Source organism: Salmo salar, chromosome 06 (genome assembly GCF_965601325.2).
Source record: "Salmo salar chromosome 06, fSalSal1, whole genome shotgun sequence".
NCBI classification, from domain to species: Eukaryota; Metazoa; Chordata; class Actinopteri; order Salmoniformes; family Salmonidae; genus Salmo; species Salmo salar.
Window position 1 is genome coordinate 55,711,625 of NC_138296.1, and position 20,169 is coordinate 55,731,793.

The 20,169-nt window shown below is 43.8% G+C and overlaps 1 protein-coding gene across 1 annotated transcript in view; it reads left to right on the forward strand.

The window, feature by feature from the left end:
• LOC106607558 (glutamate receptor ionotropic, kainate 2) overlaps positions 1 to 20,169 on the forward strand; it is a 234,682-nt gene that overhangs the window by 155,248 nt on the left and 59,265 nt on the right. The window contains exon 9 of the mRNA XM_014204602.3: positions 15,251 to 15,364. Coding sequence (XP_014060077.1) covers positions 15,251 to 15,364 — 114 coding nt within the window. The remainder of the gene's footprint in view (positions 1 to 15,250; positions 15,365 to 20,169) is intronic.

Here is a 20,169-nt window from a genome sequence, read left to right on the forward strand (position 1 = left end):
ATAAATTGTCCGGTGGCGATTTTATTAATTGTTCAGCAGTTTTATGGCTTAGAGGTAGACACTGTTGAGGAGCCTTTTGGTCCTAGACTTGGCGATCCGGTACCGCTTGCCATGCGGTAGCAGAAAAAAGTCTATAACTTGGGTGACTGCAGTCTCTGACAATTTTATAGGCTTTCCTCTGACACCGCCTATTATATAGGTCCTGGATGGCAGGAAGCTTGGCCCCAGGGATGTACTGGGCCGTTCGCACAACCCTCTGTAGCACCGTACGTCAGATGCCGAGCAGTTGCCATACCAGGCAGTGATGCAACTGGTCAGGATGCTCTCGATGTTGCAGCTGTATAAACTTTTGAGGATCTGGGGACCCTTGCCAAATCTTTTCAGTCTCCTGAGGGGGAAAAGGTTTTGTCGTGCCCTCTTCACGACTGTCTTGGTATGTTTAGACCATGATAGTTCATTGGTGATGTAGACACAAAGGAACTTGAAACTCTCGACCCGCTCAACTACAGCCCCATCGATGTTAATGGGGGCCTGTTCGGCCCACCTTTTCCTGTAGTCCACGATCAGCTCCTTTGTCTTGCTCACATTGAGGGAGAGGTTGTTGTCCTGGCACCACACTGCCAGTGTCTGACCTCCTCCCTATAGGCTGTCTCATCATTGTCAGTGATCAGTCCTACCACTGTTGTGTCGTCAGCAAACTTAATAATGGTGTTGGAGTCGTGTTTAGCCACGCAGTCGTGGGTGAACAGGTAATACAGGAGGGGACTAAGTACACCCCGGGGGGGGGCCCAGTGTTAAGGATCAGTGTGGCAGACATGTTGTTGCCTACTCTTACCACCTAGGGGTGGCCCGTCAGGAAGTCCAGGATCCAGTTGCAGAGGGAGGTGTTTAATCCCAGAGTCCTTAGCTTAGTGATGAACTTCGTGGGCACTATGGTATTGAACGCTGAGCTGTAGTCAATGAACAGCATTCTCACATAGGTGTTTCTTTTGTCCAGGTGAGAGAGGGCAGTGTGGAGTGCGATTGCATCATCTGTGGATCTGTTGGGGCGGTATGCAAATTGGAGTGGGCCTAGGGTGTCCGGGAGGATACTGTTGATGTGAGCCATGACCAGCCTTTCAAAGCACTTCATGGCTACCAACGTGAGTGCCACGGGGAGGTAATTATTTAGGCAGGTTACCTTCGCTTCCTTGGGCACAGGGACTACGGTGGTCTGCTTGAAACATGTCGGTATTACAGACTCGGTCAGGGAGAGGTTGAAAATGTAAGTGAAGACACTTGACAGTTGGTCCACGTGTGATTTGAGTAGACGTCCTGGTAATCCTTCTGGCCCAGCGGCTTTGTGAATGTTGACCTGTTTAAAGGTTTTGTTCACATCGGCTACCGAGAGCGTTATCATACAGTCATTCAGAACAGCTGGTGCTCTCGTGCATGCTTCAGTGTTGCTTGCCTCGAGGTGAGCATAAAAGGTATTTAGCTCGTCGGGTAGGCTTGCGTCACTGGGCAGCTTACGTCTGGGTTTCCCTTTGTAGTCCATAATACTTTTCAAGCCCTGCCACATCCGACGGGAGTCAGAGCCGGAGTAGAGGAATTCAATCTTAATCCTGTATTGACGCTTTGCTTGTTTGATGGTTCGTCTGAGGGCATAGCGGGATTTCTTATAAGCGTCCGGATTAGTCTCCCGCTCCTTGAAAGCGGCAGCTTTAGATCGATGCGGATGTTGCCTGTAATCCATGGCTTCTGGTTGGGATATGTATGTACATTCACTGTGGGGACGATGTCGTCGATGCAGTTATTGATGAAGCCGATGACTGAGGTGGTGTACTCCTCAATGCCATTGGATGAATCCCTGAACATATTCCAGTCTGTGCTAGCAGAACAATCCTGTAGTGTAGCATCCGCGTCATCTGACCACTTCCGTATTGAGCGAGTCACTGGTACTTCCTGCTTTAGTTTATGCTTGTAAGCAGGAACCAGGAGGATAGAATTATGGTCAGATATGCCAAATGGAGGGCGGTGGAGAGCTTTGTACGCATCTGTGCATGTGGAGTAAAGGTGGTCTAGGATTGTTTTTCCTCTGGTTGCACATGTGACCTGCTGGTAAAAATTGGGTAAAACTGATTTAAGTTTGCCTGCATTAAAGTCCCCGGCCACTAGGAGCGCCGCTTCTGGGTGAGCATTTTCTTCTTTGCTTATGGCCTTATAGAGAGCGGCCTTAGTTGAGAGAGGTCTTAGTGCCAGTTTTGTTCTGTGGTGGTAAATAGATGGCTACAAATAATATAGATGAACTCTCTAGGTAAATAGTGTGATCTACAGTTTATCGTAAGGTACTCTACCTCAGGCGAGCAAAACCTCAAGACTTCTTCAATATTACTCATCGCGCACCAGCTATTATTGACAAATAGACACACACCCCCACCCCTCGTCTTACCAGAGGTAGCGTCTCTGTTCTGCCTGTGCATGGAAAATCCTGCTAGCTCTACATTGTCCATATCGTTGTTCAGCCATGTCTCGGTGAAACATAAGCTGTTACAGTTTTTAATGTCCCGTTGGTAGGATAATCTTAATCGTAGATCATCAATTTTATTTTCCAATGATTGCACATTAGCAAGAAGAACGGATGGCAGTGGGAGTTTATCGCTTGCCTACGGATTCTCAAAAGGCTGCCTGATCTGCGGCCCCTTTTCCTGCGTCTTTTCTTCACACAAAAGGCAGGGGTCTGGGCCTCTTCCAGTGAAAGCAGGATATCCTTCTCGTCGGCCTCATTAAAGGAAAATGTTTCTTCCAGTCCGCTGTAAGTAATCGCTGTTCTGATGTCCAGAAGTTATTTTTGGTCATAAGAGATGGTAGCAGCAACATTATGTAAACAATAAGTAAGTTACACAAAATGCAAAAAAATGTACATGCCCTGTGTCTGGTGTGCGCTTTACGCATGTACATTGAAAGGATCTGGGATATCCAGTTATGTACCAGCTTTTTGTCTGTTTTGCTATTCTAGCTCAAGGAAGGCCACTCTCGAAACAGCGTCTCTCTCCCACTGGCATACAGCAGCAAGGGGCACCTGGCAGTGTACAGGGTCTCCAAAAGGGGTCTGGCAGCGTCTTGGGCTTTGTTTAAAGGGTTGACTGTAGGAGATATTTGTGCTGCTGCGAGTTTTGCATCACCACACACTTTTGTGAGGTTTTATCACTTGGATGTCTGTACTCACAGTGTAGCCCACAGTGTGCTTAACTTCTCTAGGGCCAGTGGGACGATTTCGTCCCACCTACGTAACAGCCAGTGGAATCCCGTGGCGCGTTATTCAAATACCTTAGAAATGCTATTACTTCAATTTCTCAAACATATGACTATTTTACACCATTTTAAAGACAAGACTCTCGTTAATCTAACCACACTGTCCGATTTCAAAAAGGCTTTACAACGAAAGCAAAACATTAGATAATGTCAGCAGAGTACCCAGCCAGAAATAATCAGACAACCATTTTTCAAGCTAGCATATAATGTCACATAAACCCAAACCACAGCTAAATGCAGCACTAACCTTTGATGATCTTCATCAGATGACAATCTTAGGACATTATGTTATACAATACATGCATGTTTTGTTCAATCAAGTTCATATTTATATCAAAAGCCAGCTTTTTACATTAGCATGTGACGTTCAGAACTAGCAAACTTCCGGTGAATTTACTCAATTACTCACGATAAACGTTCACAAAAAGCATAACAATTATTTTAAGAATTATAGATACAGAACTCCTCTATGCACTCGCTATGTCCGATTTTAAAATAGCTTTTCGGTGAAAGCACATTTTGCAATATTCTAAGTAGATAGCCCGGCATCACAGGGCTAGCTATTTACACACCCACCAAGTTTAGCCCTCACCAAAGTCAGATTTACTATAAGAAAAATGTTATTACCTTTGCTGTTCTTCGTCAGAATGCACTCCCAGGACTTCTACTTCAATAACAAATGTTGGTTTGGTTCAAAATAATCCATAGTTATATCCAAATAGCGGCGTTTTGTTCGTGCGTTCAAGACACTATCCGAAAGGGTAAAGAAGGGTGACGCGCCCGACGCGTTTCGTGACAAAAAAATTCAAAATATTCCATTACCATACTTCGAAGCATGTCAACCGCTGTTTAAAATAAATTTTTATGCTATTTTTCTCGTAAAAAAGCGATAATATTCCGACCGGGAGTCATTGTTTTCGTTCAAAGAGAGTGAAAGTAAACATGGTGTTGGCTCATGCATGCGCCTCCAGTCTCATTGTCCTCAGATCGACCACTTACAAAATGCGCTAATGTTTTTCAGCCAGGGCCTGCAAAGCCACCATTCATCTTTCTGGCACCTTCTGAGAGCCTATGGGAGCGTTAGAAAATGTCACGTCATGCCAGAAATCCCCTGTTTTGGTTAGAGATGATCAAGAAGGCCATGAAATGGTCAGAGAGAGAGCTTCCTGTTTGGAATCTTCTCAGGTTTTGGCCTGCCAAATGAGTTCTGTTATACTCACAGACACCATTCAAACAGTTTTAGAAACTTTAGGGTGTTTTCTATCCAAATCAAACAATTATATGCATGTTCTAGTTACTGGGCAGGAGTAGTAACCAGATTAAATTGGGTATGTTTTTTATCCGGCCGTGCAAATACTGCCCCCTATCTCCAACAGGTTAACCTCTACATCACCAGAGGAACAGAAGTGGAGTAGGATAAGGGTACGGCTAAAGGCTATAAGAACTGGTCATCTTGTGTTTTGGGAACAGAGAATAAAGGAGCAGATTTCTGGGCGTGGTAGAATAGATTCAGGGCATAATGCACAGACAATGGTATGGTAGGATGTGAGTACAGTGGAGGTAAACCTAGGCGTTGAGTGACGATGAGTGAGGTTTCGTCTCTGGAGGCACCAGTTAAGCCAGGTGAGGTCTCCGCATGTGTGTGGGGTGGGACAAAAAAGATATCTAAGGCATGTTGAGCGGGAATGAGAGCTCTACAGTGAAATAAAACATTAAGAACTAGCCAAGACAGCAGTATACAAGGCATATTAACATTAGAGAGAGACATAAAGCAATCACAGGTGTTGATCAGGAGAGATAAGACAACAATGGGTAAATGGCGATGAATGGGCAGAGCGGGTCAGTTAGGTACATACAGGACCTGAGTTCGAGGCTGGGGCCGACAGGTTAACCTCTATGGGCTAGGTGGGATGCTAGCGTGCCACCCGTGGTGCACTCCATCAACAGCAGGTGCATTTCAAGAGCGGCAAATTTGAATCCAAATAAATGTCAAAATTCAAATTTTTCAAATATACAACTATTTTACACCATTTGAAAGATAAACATCTCCTTAATCTAACCACGTTTTACGATTTCAAAAAGGTTTTACGGCGAAAGCATAAATTTAGAGTATGTTAGGACAGTACATTTACAAGAGTTGTGTGTAATGTTTTGTCAAGTCAAAGACAGGGTCACCAAAACCATAAAACCAGCTAAAATGATGCACTAACCTTTTACAATCTCCATCAGATGACACTCCTAGGACATTATGTTAGACAATGCATGCATTTTTAGTTCTATCAAGTTCATATTTATATCCAAAAACAGCGTTTTACTATGGCATTGATGTTGAGGAAATCGTTTCCCTCCAATAACCGGCAGTCAAGTCAGCGTCACAAATTAAATAATTAAAATTAGAAAACATTGGTAAAATATTATATTGTCATTTAAAGAATTATAGATTTACATCTCTTGAACGCAATCAACTTGCCAGATTTAAAAATAACCTTACTGGGAAATCACACTTTGCAATAATCTGAGCACTGCGCCCAGAAAAATACGCGTTGCGATACAGACTAGACGTCATGTTGGGGAGATCTAAAATCGAAAATACTATGTAAATAATCCATTACCTTTGATTCTCTTCATCAGATGTCACTTCCAGGTATCACAGGTCCATAACGAATGTAGTTTTGTTCAAAAAAGCTCATAATTTATGTCCAAAAATCTCCGTCTCGTTAGCACATGATGTAAGCCAGCCGGACTTCTCGTCATGAACGAGGGGAAAAAATATATTTCCGTTCGTTCAAACATGTCAAACGTTGTATAGCATAAATCATTAGGGCCTTTTTTAACCAGAACATGAATAATATTCAAGGTGGACGAATGCATACTCTTTTATAACGTATTGGAACGAGGGTACCCAACATGAACTCGCGCGCCAGGTGTCTAATGGGACATCATCGTTCCATGGCTCTTGTTCGGTCAGATCTCCCTCCAGAAGACTCAAAACACTTTGTAAAGGCTGGTGACATCTAGTGGAAGCAATAGGAAGTGCCAAAATATTCCTAAACCCCTGTGTTTTTCAATGGGATAGGTTTAAAGTCAATACAACACATCAGGTATCCACTTCCTGTCAGAAAATGTCTCAGGGTTTTGCCTGCCAAATGAGTTCTGTTATACTCACAGACACCATTCAAACAGTTTTGGAAACTTTAGAGTGTTTTCTATCCATATATAATAAGTATATGCATATTCTAGTTACTGGGTAGGATTAGTAACCAGATTAAATCGGGTACATTTTTTTTATCCAGACGTGCAAATGCTGCCCCCTAGACCCAACAGGTTAACAAAATGAGGTATTGTGTTATTTAAACAGTCCAGGGGGCATCAGCTTTGTAGCCTAGTGATCATAGGGTCAAAAGAGCAGCAATAGGTGGGTCAGGGTGCCGTTCGGTAGTCACTACTATGCTAGGCGAGCAGAGGACACAGCGTTCAGAAAAGCTAGCGGGCCGGGGCTAGTAGATGGTTCTTCGGCGACATCGTAACAGAATAGCCTGTTGAGACCACATCGGGCAATCACGTCGGCAGTCCAGTCGTGATGGATCAGCGGGGCTCCGTGACGACAATAAAGGGTCCAGGTCAATTGGCAAAGGAGGTATAGTAGCCCTAGAATTAGCTGGTATATGGGCTAGCTCGAGGCTAGCTCAAGGCTAGCTGTTGCTTGCTTCGGGACAGAGGCGTTAGCTAACAGTAGCCACTCGTTTGCAGCTAGCTAACTGAGGTGATCCTGTGTAATGATCCAGAGCGGCAGAAATGTGGTATAGAGAAGCAGTCTGATATGCTCTGGGTTGATATCGCACTGTGCAAACTGGCAGGTATTATCCGAGCTAAGGCTGGCTGATTACCGAGAAAAAGTTGAAGACCGCTAGCCGCTAGCCGTGCCTAACAAAGACTAGTAGCTAGCTAGTAGCTAGTTAGCTGGCTAGCTCCTGATGGAAGTTCCAGTTATAAGGAATAAAAATAGCAGAGTCATACCAGACTGGGTGAGGCGGGTTGCTGGAAGGTATATTTAGTTCCTAGATAGAAAATTTGATTATTAAGGATCCGCCCCTTTTTTTCAATTTTCCTAGGATCCGCCTAAAATGACATACCCAAATCTAAATGCCTGTAGCTCAGGCCCTGAAGCAAGGATATGCATATTCTTGGTACCATTTGAAACGAAACACTTTGAATTTTGTGGAAATGTGAACGGAATGTAGGAGAATAACACAATAGATCTGGTAAAAGATAATACAAAGAAAAAACCAACCGTTCTTTTGTATTTTTTTTGTACCATCTTTGAAATGCAAGAGAAAGACCATAATGTATTATTCCAGCCCAGTCCAATTTAGATTTTGGCCACTAGATGGCAGCAGTGTATGTGCAAAGTTTTAGACTGATCCAATGAACCATTGTATTTATGTTCACGATTTTGTATCAAGACTGCCCAAATGTGCCTAATTTGTTTAATAAGTTTTCATGTTCCAAATTGTGCACTCTCCTCAAACAATAACGTGGTGTTCTTTCACTGTAATAGCTACTGTAAATTGGACAGTGCAGTTATATTAACAAGAATTTAAGCTTTCTGCCAATATCAGATATGTCTATGTCCTGGGAAATGTTACTTATTACCTAATGCTAATCGTATTAGCCTACGTTAGCTCAACCGTCCGGGGAAGGGACGCTGATCCCGAAGATGTTTAAGATATATATGAAAAAGACCGGCTATTTACACAGAATAAGACAAACACACACGTCCGACTGCTACGCCATCTTGGAGCTATTATACCCAGACAGCCGCACCTGGCGGGGTCAGGTGTGGGCGGTCTGCAATTAGCCATTTCATTTAGTATCTGTTGGGGTCGGCTTGTTGTACCAAAGATGACTGACTGAAAGGGAACGTAATGTTATGACTAGAACTACTGTTCCCTGAAGTAGGGAAACAAGGTATAACACCTGTTTGGCCCCCACGCCGCACGTTCCTGGGCCCGGTGAAGAGCGGTATTAAATTGAAGGAATGAATCAAAGCCTCTCGCTTATCACCTGTGGAAGGCGCGGATTTCATTGGTCTTGTCAAGCTTGATTGGAGATCCTTTCACCGAAGTCGCGAGAGTGCGACTCCCCATAGTATGTTGTGCCTTGTTTCCCTCCCGCAGGGAACAGTAGTTATACTCATAACGTTACGTTTTTACCATCACTTTTGCTGAAGTGAAACTATAAAAGGTTGCACAGAAAACGTTTTTCCTTCTCTGTGGACTTTTTGGATTTCGTTTTAATAATTATTCAGAAAGAACAGAGATCACAAAAACACACGGGCTTTATAACTAATTTAGGACAATAAAAATAAAAAATTCAACTCACACTTTAATTAAAATTCATGAATTATGAACTACATAAACTATCGAGAGCTACGTGAACCAAGGAATTTCTTCATGGTTTGTCATTGGTCTCTGTCTAGATATGGCGTCCTCCCGCTGTCTCCTGTCTGAAGAGCAGTTCCTGTCTGGATTTGTTCACTGAACCAGTCTCTACTTCATGTGGACATAACTTTTGCATGGCATGTATCAGAAAGTACTGGGACAGTAATGACCTGTGCCAGTGTCCAATGTATAAGGACAAAGTCTACAGGAGACTGAGCTTTGCATCAATACTATCATTTCTGAGATGGCTGCTCAGCTCAGGAAATCAGTTCAAGTGAAAGCTATCAGCAGCCCAGACCAAACCATGCTGAGCCTGAAGAAGTGGCCTGTGACATCTGTACTGGAACAGAGTTCTGCCTGGTCTGCCTGACCTCTTACTGTGAGACTCACCTGCAGCCTCATCAGATTGCACTAGTGCTAAAAAAAGACACAAGCTCATCGAAGCAGTAGAGAACCTGGATGACAGGATGTGTAAGGAGCGTGACAAACTCCTGGAGTTGTTCTGTAGGACTGACCAGACATGTGTTTGTGTCTTATGCAAGAAAACAGACCACAAGAGTCACTACACTGTGTTTCTAGAGGAAGACTATGGAAATAAAAAGGCTCAGCTGGGGCAAAAACAGGCAGAAGGGTTGCATATGATACTGAAGCCACTGCAGCAGGTTAAGGAGATCAAACACTCAGTAGAGCTCAGAAAGAGCATTGCAGAGAGAGAGAGATAGCAGATAGCAGCTCTTCACTGCTCTTGTACGCTCCACTGAGAGAAGCCAGGCTGAGCTCATTGAGGTGTTTAGGGTGAAGCAATAAGCTGCAGAGAAGCAGGCTGAAGGGCTCATTAACTGATTAAAGAGCTGGAGCAAAAAAATCCACGAGCTACAGAAGAGATGCACTATGCTGAAGCAGCTGTCACATAATGAGGACTGCCTCCAATTTCTCCACTTTTGGGTGGTGAACCATTCTTGATACACACAGGAAACTGTTGAGCGTGAAAAACCCAGCAGCGTTTCAGTTCTCAACACACTCGAAGCGTTACGTCTGGCATCTAAAACCATACCCCGTTCAAAGCCAATTAAATATTTTGTCTTGCCCATTCACCCTCTGAATGGCATACAGTGAGGGAAAAAAGTATTTGATCCCCTGCTGATTTTGTACGTTTGCCCACTGACAAAGAAATGATCAGTCTATAATTTTAATGGTAGGTTTATTTGAACAGTGAGAGACAGAATAACAACAACAAAAAATCCAGAAAAACGCATGTCAAAAATGTTATAAATTGATTTGCATTTTAATGAGGGAAATAACTATTTGACCCCCTCTCAATCAGAAAGATTTCTGGCTCCCAGGTGTCTTTTATACAGGTAACGAGCTGAGATTAGGAGCACACTCTTAAAGGGAGTGCTCCTAATCTCAGTTTCTTACCTGTATAAAAGACACCTGTCCACAGAAGCAATCAATCAATCAGATTTCAAACTCACCACCATGGCCAAGACCAAGGAGCTCTCCAAGGATGTCAAGGACAAGATTGTAGACCTACACAAGGCTGGAATTGGCTTTAAGACCATCACCAAGCAGCTTGGTGAGAAGGTGACAACAGTTGGTGCAATTATTCGCAAATGGAAGAAACACAAAAGAACTGTCAATCTCCCTCGGCCTGGGGCTCCATGCAAGATCTCACCTCGTGGAGTTGCAATGATCATGAGAACGGTGAGAAATCAGCCCAGAACTACACGGGAGGATCTTGTCAATAATCTCAAGGCAGCTGGGACCATAGTCACCAAGAAAGCAATTGGTAACACACTACGCCGTGAAGGACTGAAATCCTGCAGCGCCCGCAAGGTCCCCCTGCTCAAGAAAGCACATATACATGCCCGTCTGAACTTTGCCAATGAACATCTGATTGATTCAGAGGACAACTGGGTGAAAGTGTTGTGGTTAGATGAGACCAAAATGGAGCTCTTTGGCATCAACTCAACTCGCCGTGTTTGGAGGAGGAGGAATGCTGCCTATGACCCCAAGAACACCATCCCCACCGTCAAACATGGAGGTGGAAAAATTATGCTTTGGGGGTGTTTTTCTGCTAAGGGGACAGGACAACTTCACCGCATCAAAGGGATGATGGACGGGGCCATGTACCGTCAAATCTTGGGTGAGAACCTCCTTCCCTCAGCCAGGGCATTGAAAATGGGTCGTGGAAGGGTATTCCAGCATGACAATGACCCAAAACACACAGCCAAGGCAACAAAGGAGTGGCTCAAGAAGAAGCACATTAAGGTCCTGGAGTGGCCTAACCAGTCTCCAGACCTTAATCCCATAGACAATCTGTGAAGGGAGCTGAAGGTTCGAGTTGCCAAACATCAGCCTCGAAACCTTAATGACTTGGAGAAGATCTGCAAAGAGGAGTGGGACAAAATCCCTCCTGAGATGTGTGGAAACCTGGTGGCACACTGCAAGAAACATCTGACCTCTGTGATTGCCAACAAGGGTTTTGCCACCAAGTACTAAGTCGTGTTTTGCAGAGGTCTCAAATACTTATTTCCCCTCATTAAAATGCAAATCAATTCATAACATTTTTGACATGCGTTTTTCTGGATTTTTTGTTGTTGTTATTCTGTCTCTCACTGTTCAAATTAACCTACCATTAAAATTATAGACTGATCATTTCTTTGTCAGTGGGCAAACATACAAAATCAGCAGGGGATCAAACAGTTTTTTCCCTCACTGTAAATACACAATCAATGTCTCAGTTGTCTCAAGGATTAAAAATCCTTCTTTTACCTTTCTCCTCCCCTTCAGAGTGATTGAGGTGGATTTAACAAGTGACATCAATGTGGGATCATAGCTTTCACCTGAATTCATCTGGTCATTCTAGGTCATGGAAAGAGCAGGTGTTCTTATTAATGTTTTGTACACTGTGTATCTCTCTATTATGCCAAACCCACTTGCTTCAGGTCATCAATATGTCTTTGCTTGGTAAAGCCCCGCCTTATCTCAGCTCACTGGTCACCATAGCAACACCCACCCATAGCACGCACTCCAGCAGCTATATTTCACTAGTCATCCTCAAAGCCAACACTTCCTTTGGCCGTCTTTCCTTACAGTTCTCTGCTGCCAATGACTGGAACCAATTTTAAAAATCACTGAAGATGGAGTCTTATATCTCCCTCTCTAAGTTTAAGCATCAGTTGTCAGAGCAGCTTACCAATCACTCTACCTGTACACAGCAAATCTGTAAATAACACACCCAACTACCTCATCCCCATATTATTACTTACCCTCTTGCTCTTTTGGATCCCAGTATCTCTACTTGCACATCATCATCTGCACATCTTTCACTCCATGTGTAATTATTTCGCCTCTATGGCCTATTTATTGAGATCCCCAAAGATTGGAAAGCTTCCGCGGTCATCCCCCTCTTAAAACGGGGAGACACTCTAGACTCAAACTGCTACAGACCTATATCTATCCTACCCTGCCTTTCTATGGTCTTCGAAAGCCAAGTTAACAAACAGATCACCGACCATTTCGAATCCCACCGTACCTTCTCCGCTATGCAATCTGGTTTCCAAGCTAGTCACGGGTGCACCTCAGCCACGCTCAAGGTCCTAAATGATATCATAACCACCATCAATAAGAGACAATACTGTGCAGCTGTATTCATCACCCTGGCCAAGGCTTTCGACTCTGTCAATCACCATATTCTTATCGGCAGACTCAACAGCCTTGGTTTCTCAAAGGACTGCCTAGCCTGGATCACCAACTACTTCTCTGACAAAGTGTGTCAATTCGGAGGGCCGGTTGTCCGGACCTCTGGCAGTCTCTATTGGGGTGCCACAGGGTTCAATTCTCGGGCCGACTCTTTTCTCTGTATACATCAATGATGTCGCTCTTGCTGCTGGTGATTCTCTGATCCACCTCTACGCAGACGACACCATTCTGTAAACTTCTGGCCTTTCTTTGGACACTGTGTTAACTAACCTCCAGAGGAGCTTCAATGCCATACATACAACTCTCCTTCCGTGGCCTCCAACTGCTCTTAAATGCAAGCAAAACTAAATGCATGCTCTTCAACTGAACGCTGCCCACACCTACCCACCCGTCCAGCATCACTACTCTGGACGGTTCTGACTTAGAATATGTGGACAACTACAAATACCTAGGTGTCTAGTTAGACTGTAAACTCTCCTTCCAGACTCACATTAAGCATCTCCAATCCAAAATGAAATCTAGAATCGGCTTCCTATTTCACAACAACGCATCCTTCCCTCATGCTGCCAAACATACCCTCGTAAAACTGACTATCCTACCGATCCTTGACTTCGGCAATGTCATTTACAAAATAGCCTCCCACACACTACTCAGCAAATTGGATGCAGTCTATCACAGTACCATCCGTTTTGTCACCAAAGCCCCATATACCACCCACACTGCGACCTGTATGCTCTCGTTGGCTGGCCCTCGATTCATGTCCGTCGCCAAACCCACTGGCTCCAGGTCATCTATAAGTCGTTGCTAGGTAAAGCCCCGCCTTATCTCAGCTCACTGGTCACCATAGCAGCAACCACCCACAGCACGCGCTCCAGCAGGTATATTTCACTGGTCACCCCCAAAGCCAATTCCTCCTTCAGCCACCTTTCCTTCCAGTTCTCTGCTGCCAATGACTGTAACGAACTGCAAAAATCACTGAAGCTGGAGACTCATATCTCCCTCACTAGCTTTAAGCACCAGCTGTCAGAGTAGCTCACAGATCACTGCACCTGTACATAGCCAATCTGTAAATAGCCCATCCAACTACCTCATCACCATATTGTTAATTATTTTATTTATTTTGCTCCTTTGCACCCCAGTACTGCTACTTGCACACTCATCTTCTGCACATCTATCACCCCAGTGTTTAATATGCCATACTGTAATAATTTCGCCACTAAGGACTATTTATTGCCTCACCCCCCTTATCCTACCTCATTTGCACACACTGTATATAGACTTTCTCTATTGTATTATTGACTATATGTTTGTTTATTCCATGTGTAACTCTGTGTTGTTGTTTGTGTCGCACTGCCTTCTTTGATCTTTGCCAGGTCGCAGTTGTAAATGAGAACTTGTCTCAACTAGCCTACCTGGTTAAATAAAGGTGAAATAAAAAAAATAAAAAATAAAAATGCGCGGGAATAATTTGGAACAGATTTCTAAAATGAAAATCACTTGGAGCTGACCCTGATACAGCACACCCCACTCTCATTCTGTCTGAGGACAGTAAAGAAGTATACAACCAGAAGACAGAATCTCATTGAAAACCCCAAAAGAGTCTGTGTCCTAGGAAAGAAGGGCTTCTCTGGGCAATTTTACTATGAGGTGCAGGTCAAGGGCAAGACTGATTGGGGTTTAGGAGTGACAAAAGAGTCCAACAGGAAGAGAAACATTTGCCTGAGACTTGAGAATGGCTACTGGACAATATGACCGAGGAAGGGAAATTAGCATGAAGCCATTGATAAACCTGCTGTCCCACTCCTCCTGAGAGAGAAGCCCCAGAAGGTGGGAGTGTTTTTCGATTGTGAGGAGGGTCAGGTGTCCTTCTATGATGTGGAGGTTAGATCTCATACAGTATCTACTCTTTCACTGGCTATACCTTCACTGAGGCACTACCCATACTTTGGCCCCAAGCCCAATGATGGTGGTAAAAACTGCCCCCCTGATCATCACTCTTGTCAATCAAACAGTTAGAATTGTAGCTTTTTATTTTTAAAAAGTGATTTATAAAAAGAAAATGCTTCATTAAATCGCTCAATTATCAAGCACAACAAAATACATACATATATCATTGAATAAATATGAATGTTCTAATTGTTTGTGTATTTGAATTTTCATATTCAAATCCAACTTGTAAAATAAGAAAATTTGCAGCCCCCTCTGCTCCTTTCATATTTATTTTGAACCTGACAAACTCCCCAGTCCCTGCTGGTGATAGCATACCCATATTGCGATCCTGCCACCACAATACTTGAAAAGACAGGCTTTCCTGGCTTTTGTGTTGTAGGCTTTTGTGTTGTATTGGATTTTTTATTTATGCCCCCAAAATATTTTTTTTATGTGTTGTCTTGCCTTATTACATAACGGCCTTGTTGCAAACAGAATGAAAGATTTGGAGTGGATTTTTTAACACATGCTTCCTTTTAAATTTGCCATACAGGCCAGTAATGTGGAGTGAATGCAGTGTTGTTGATTGTCTGTATTTTCAATCAATACATCTTAATTTATATTTTTTTATTAATTTGGAAAATGTTCTATAATTTGTCGTTTACTTTGAAAATGTGGAGTAGGTTGTGTAGATTGGTAGGAATAATCAAATGTAATCCCTTTTTAGATTACATTTTAAGGCATTAAAATGTGAAGACCGTGCAAGGAGTGTGTAGACTTTATACCACTGGTGCGTGTGTGTGTTCACAACTCATGTCTCTCTGTGTATGCATATACAGTACCATTTTATCATATGAGGGGATCATATGTTTCCCCAACAGATTGGAACATGGGACCCTCCCAGTGGGCTGAACATGACAGAGAACCACAAGAGCAAGACGACTAACATCACTGACTCTCTGGCTAACAAATCCCTCCGCGTCTCCACCATACTGGTAAACATACATTTGGCTAGTTCTCTTTCTTTCTGCGGCCTCACATATGCACACAGCAGGATCACTGAAGTCATGACGACTGAGAGGAGAGATTGAATCAGTTGTGTACCCAATCAAAAAACGACAAATGGGTAAAATAATATGTTAGGGAGAAAATGCACCCAAAACAACTCATTCCTTTAATTTACAGTGTTAAATAGCACTAATATGTGAGAACAATATTTTTTGTGTACAAATGTTTCATTTTGGCGATATAAAATGGCGATGTAAAATCGCCTAAACAAACTGCACTATCAATTTAGGAGTCTACAATCTCACCATGTTCAACCTGCAGATCGATGTTCCCCACAGGGTGGATTTTGACATTCGCAGCGGCAGATATACTTTTGAGGAGATGGGAAACATTGCCCATGCTACGCTAATGGGCCGCGCGGTGCATTCTGGGCGAATCTGGGACAAGGAGTTCATGGTAGTCTATTGGGCGCTAGCTCAAAAACCTTACATTATCATGAATTTCATCAACAAGAAGTACAACATTACAAATCTTTTCCGAGATGTGAGATAATTAACTTGCTGTCTGTAATATCGTATAGCTTTGGAATTGTGACATTACGTACTTTCGAGGAAAATAGGCATGTTTCTCGACATATGAGAGGGGATTCGTTTAGCAACCGCATGACATAGCATGACAGTCTGCTGTGTGGGGTCGACAGTCTGACAGTCTGCTGTGTAGGGTCGACAGTCTGCTGTGTGGGGTGTTACACGTTCCTTCATTCATTGGGTTCCTATCTCCTTTCTATTTATCTCTGTGAATGGCACCATGCAATGCACCCTGGTCAAAAAATGTGCTAAACCCGCCGTTAAATGACAAATATTTCGAGGCAGGAATATCGCTAAAATATGATCAATAGCTCATTCGAGAGAAGACCTCCTCCCGAGTTATGACATCGGCCAGTATTGAAATCTGACATGCATGATGGACATTTTTGTGATCTAAAAGTCGTAGTCCTATTAACTTCCAGTGTAGTGAGATTGACTTTATCACAGTGCTACATCATACCGGACGGATTTCTTGCAGCTTGAACGCCAATAGCTCTGATAAAGACACAAAACATGAAATTACCCAGGGAATCGATAGAACATAGAGATGCACAAAAACAATATATCATTCAAAATGGGTGAACCTTTCCTTTAATTGTGTAGATAATCCTCTAAGAAAACCAATGGTCCAAACCTCATGTCTGTGTCATAATCTGTATTTACCCTTGTAGAATGGCCAAAATTAGGATGATTAAATCAATGCAGGCCAGAGAAAAAAAATTGAAAAATTGCTTTGTATCTGCTAGGCTGGATGCTGTGCGAGAATTAAGGCTAACATTGAACTGGTCATCTTTCTTCTTGAATCCAGAGGACATAAAACATATACACATATACACTACCATTCATAAGTTTGGGGTCACTTAGAAATGTCCTTGTTTTCCATGAAAACATACATGAAATGAGTTGCAAAATGAATAGGAAATATAGTCAAGATGTTGACATGGTTAGAAATAAGGATTTTTAATTGAAATAATAATTGTGTCCTTCAAACTTTGCTTTCGTCAAAGAATCCTCCATTTGCAGCAATTATAGCTTTGCACACCTTTGGCATTCTAGTTCTCAATTTATTGAGGTAATCTGAAGAGATTTCACCCCATGCTTCCTGAAGCACCTCCCACAAATTGGATTGGTTTGATGGGCACTTCTTACATACCATACGGTCAAGATGCTCCCACAACAGCTCAATAGGGTTGAGATCCAGTGACTGTGCTCTCCACTCCATTATAGACAGAATACCAGCTGACTGCGCTTCTTCCCTAAATAGTTATTGCATAGTTTGTAGCTTTGGGTCATTGTCCTGTTGTAGGAGGAAATTGGCTCCAATTAAGTGCCGTCCACAGAGTATAGCGTTGCAAAATGGAGTGATAGCCTTCCTTCTTCAAGATCTCTTTTACCATGTACAAATCTCCCACTTTACCACCACCAAAGCACCCCCAAACAATCACATAGCCTCCACCATGCTTGACAGATGGCGTCAAGCACACCTCCAGCATATTTTCATTTTTTCTGCATCTCACGAATGTTCTTCTTTGTGATCCAAACTCCTCAAACTTAGATTCGTCTGTCCGTAACACTTTTTCCCAATCTTCCTCTGTCCAGTGTCTGTGTTCTTTTGCCCATCTTAATCTTTTATTTTTATTGGCCAGTCTGAGATATGGCTTTTTCTTTGCAACTCTGCCTAGAAGGGCAGCATCCCAGTCCCTCCCTCCCAGGCCTCTTCACTGTTGACGTTGAGACTGGTGTTTTGCGGGTACTATTTAATGAAGCTGCTCGTTGAGGACTTGTGTAGGCGTCTGTTTCTCAAACTAGACCCTCTAATGTACTTGTCCTCTTGCTCAGTTTTGCACCAGGGCCTCCCACTCCTCTTTCTATTCTGGTTAGAGACAGTTTGCGCTGTTCTGTGAAGGGAGTAGTACACAGCATTGTACAAGATCTTCAGTTTCTTGGCAATGTCTCACATGGAATAGCCTTCATTTCTCAGAAGAAGAATAGACTGACGAGTTTCAGAAGAAATGTCTTTGTTTCTGGCTATTTTGAGCCTGTAATCGAACCCACAAATGCTGATGCTCCAGATACTCTATAAAAGGCCAGTTTTATTGCTTCTTTAATCATAACAACGGATTTCAGCTGTGCTAACATAATTGCAAAAGGGTTTTCTAATGATCAATTAGCCTTTTAAAATTATCGACTTGGATTAGCTAACACAACGTGCCATTGGAACACAGGAGTGATGGTTGCTGATAATGGGCTCTGTACGCCTATGTAGATGCTTGATAAAATATCTGCCATTTCCAGCTACAATAGTAATTTACAACATTAACAATGTCTACACTGAATTTCTGATCAATTTGATGTTATTTTAATGGACCAAAAATGAGCTTATCTTTCAAAAACAAGGGCATTTCTAAGTGACCTCAAATTTTGAACAGTTGTGTAGAAGTAAGATTTTGAGACATAACATGTATTATTTTCATATTTTAGTGCTTTTCTTAATGCACAATTCCTGTTCTTTTTAGAAGTTAACTCACAAAAACAAGCATATCTCTGTGAAATGTAAATTAGGCACTGAGCGTACTTTTATTTTCAAAGCCTTTTACATTTAATTCAGCTCGTGTCATGCTAATTTAGCTTTTTGCGACCCACGGAAACAACTTTGCAGACAACCACCACAACATGTAAAATTCTAAAGTTGTTGCGAGAAAGCAGCACCGCTCTGTCAACAGAGCTCGGTGCTTATTATCGGATGTATTAGGTTACGAAGTCCGACTTTTTGGATATAATGTTAATCCTATGTTAGAGAAAGACTACTGAATAATTCAGAACATAAAGAATATTATTTGTCTTTGTCACGATTACCAGGATCAGTAGAGAGGCAGAGTCAGGTGCAGGAGACAGAGGTCCGGAGTAATAGTGGGTTTTAATAGAAAATCCGGGAACAACACAAGAAGCCGAAAGGCACAGGGCGCACATAAATTCAACTCGGGAAAACACGTTCCCAAAACAAAAGACGCACGGGCGCAGCCCGGTAAATATAATTAACAACGAGCGCAGCACTCACTCACAACTGTCCAGAGTTGACATAAAACAATCCCGCACGAAATCCTGAACTGAAAAGACACACTAAGTAACCTAACTAATGACAGACAAGAAACAGGTGTGGATCAGACAGACAAAACCAAAAGACACAGAAACATAGATCAGTGGCCGCTAGTAGGCCAGCGACGATGACCGCTGAGCGCCGCCTGACCGAGGAGGGGCGCCACCTTCTGTGGATACTGTGACAGTACCCCTCCACGCGCCGACGCCGGCCTCGGGGACGACCCGGAGGGCGAGGCGCCGGTCGATCCGGGCGGAGACGGTGGAATTCCTGCAGCATAGCTGGATCCAGAACGTCCACCGCCGGAACCCAGCACCTCTCCTCTGGACCGTACCCCTCCCAGTCCACGAGGTACTGCAGGCCCCCTACCCGACGTCGGGAATCCAGGATGGCCTGGACTGTGTACGCCGGGGCCCCCCCGATGTCCGGGGGGGACCTCCCGCACCTCAGCGTCCTGCAGCGGACCAGCTACCACCGGCCTGAGGAGAGACACATGAAACGAGGGGTTAATGCGGTAATATGTAGGAAGTTGTAACCTATAACACACCTCGTTTATTCTCCTCAGGACTTTGAACGGCCCCACAAATCGCGGACCCAGCTTCCGGCAGGGCAGGCGGAGGGGCAGGTTCCGGGTCGAGAGCCAGACTCTGTCCCCCGGGTTAAACACGGGGGCCTCACTGCGGTGGCGGTCAGCGCTCTCCTTGTGTCGTTCTCCAGCCCTCTTTAGACAATCCTGGACAGCATTCCAGGTCTCCTTTGAGCGCTGGACCCATTCCTCCACCGCAGGAGCCTCTGTCTGGCTCTGTTGCCATGGCACCAGGACCGGCTGATAACCTAACACAACCTGGAAGGGTGACAGGTTAGTAGAGGAGTGGCGCTGAGAGTTCTGGGCCATCTCGGCCCATGGCACGAACCGCGCCCACTCCCCTGGCTGGTCCTGGCAATACGACCGCAGAAACCTGCCTACATCCTGGTTAATGCGCTCTACCTGCCCATTACTCTCGGGGTGGAAACCCGAGGTCAGGCTGACCGAGACCCCCAGCCTCTCCATAAACGACCTCCACACCCTGGACGTGAACTGGGGACCCCGATCAGATACGATGTCCTC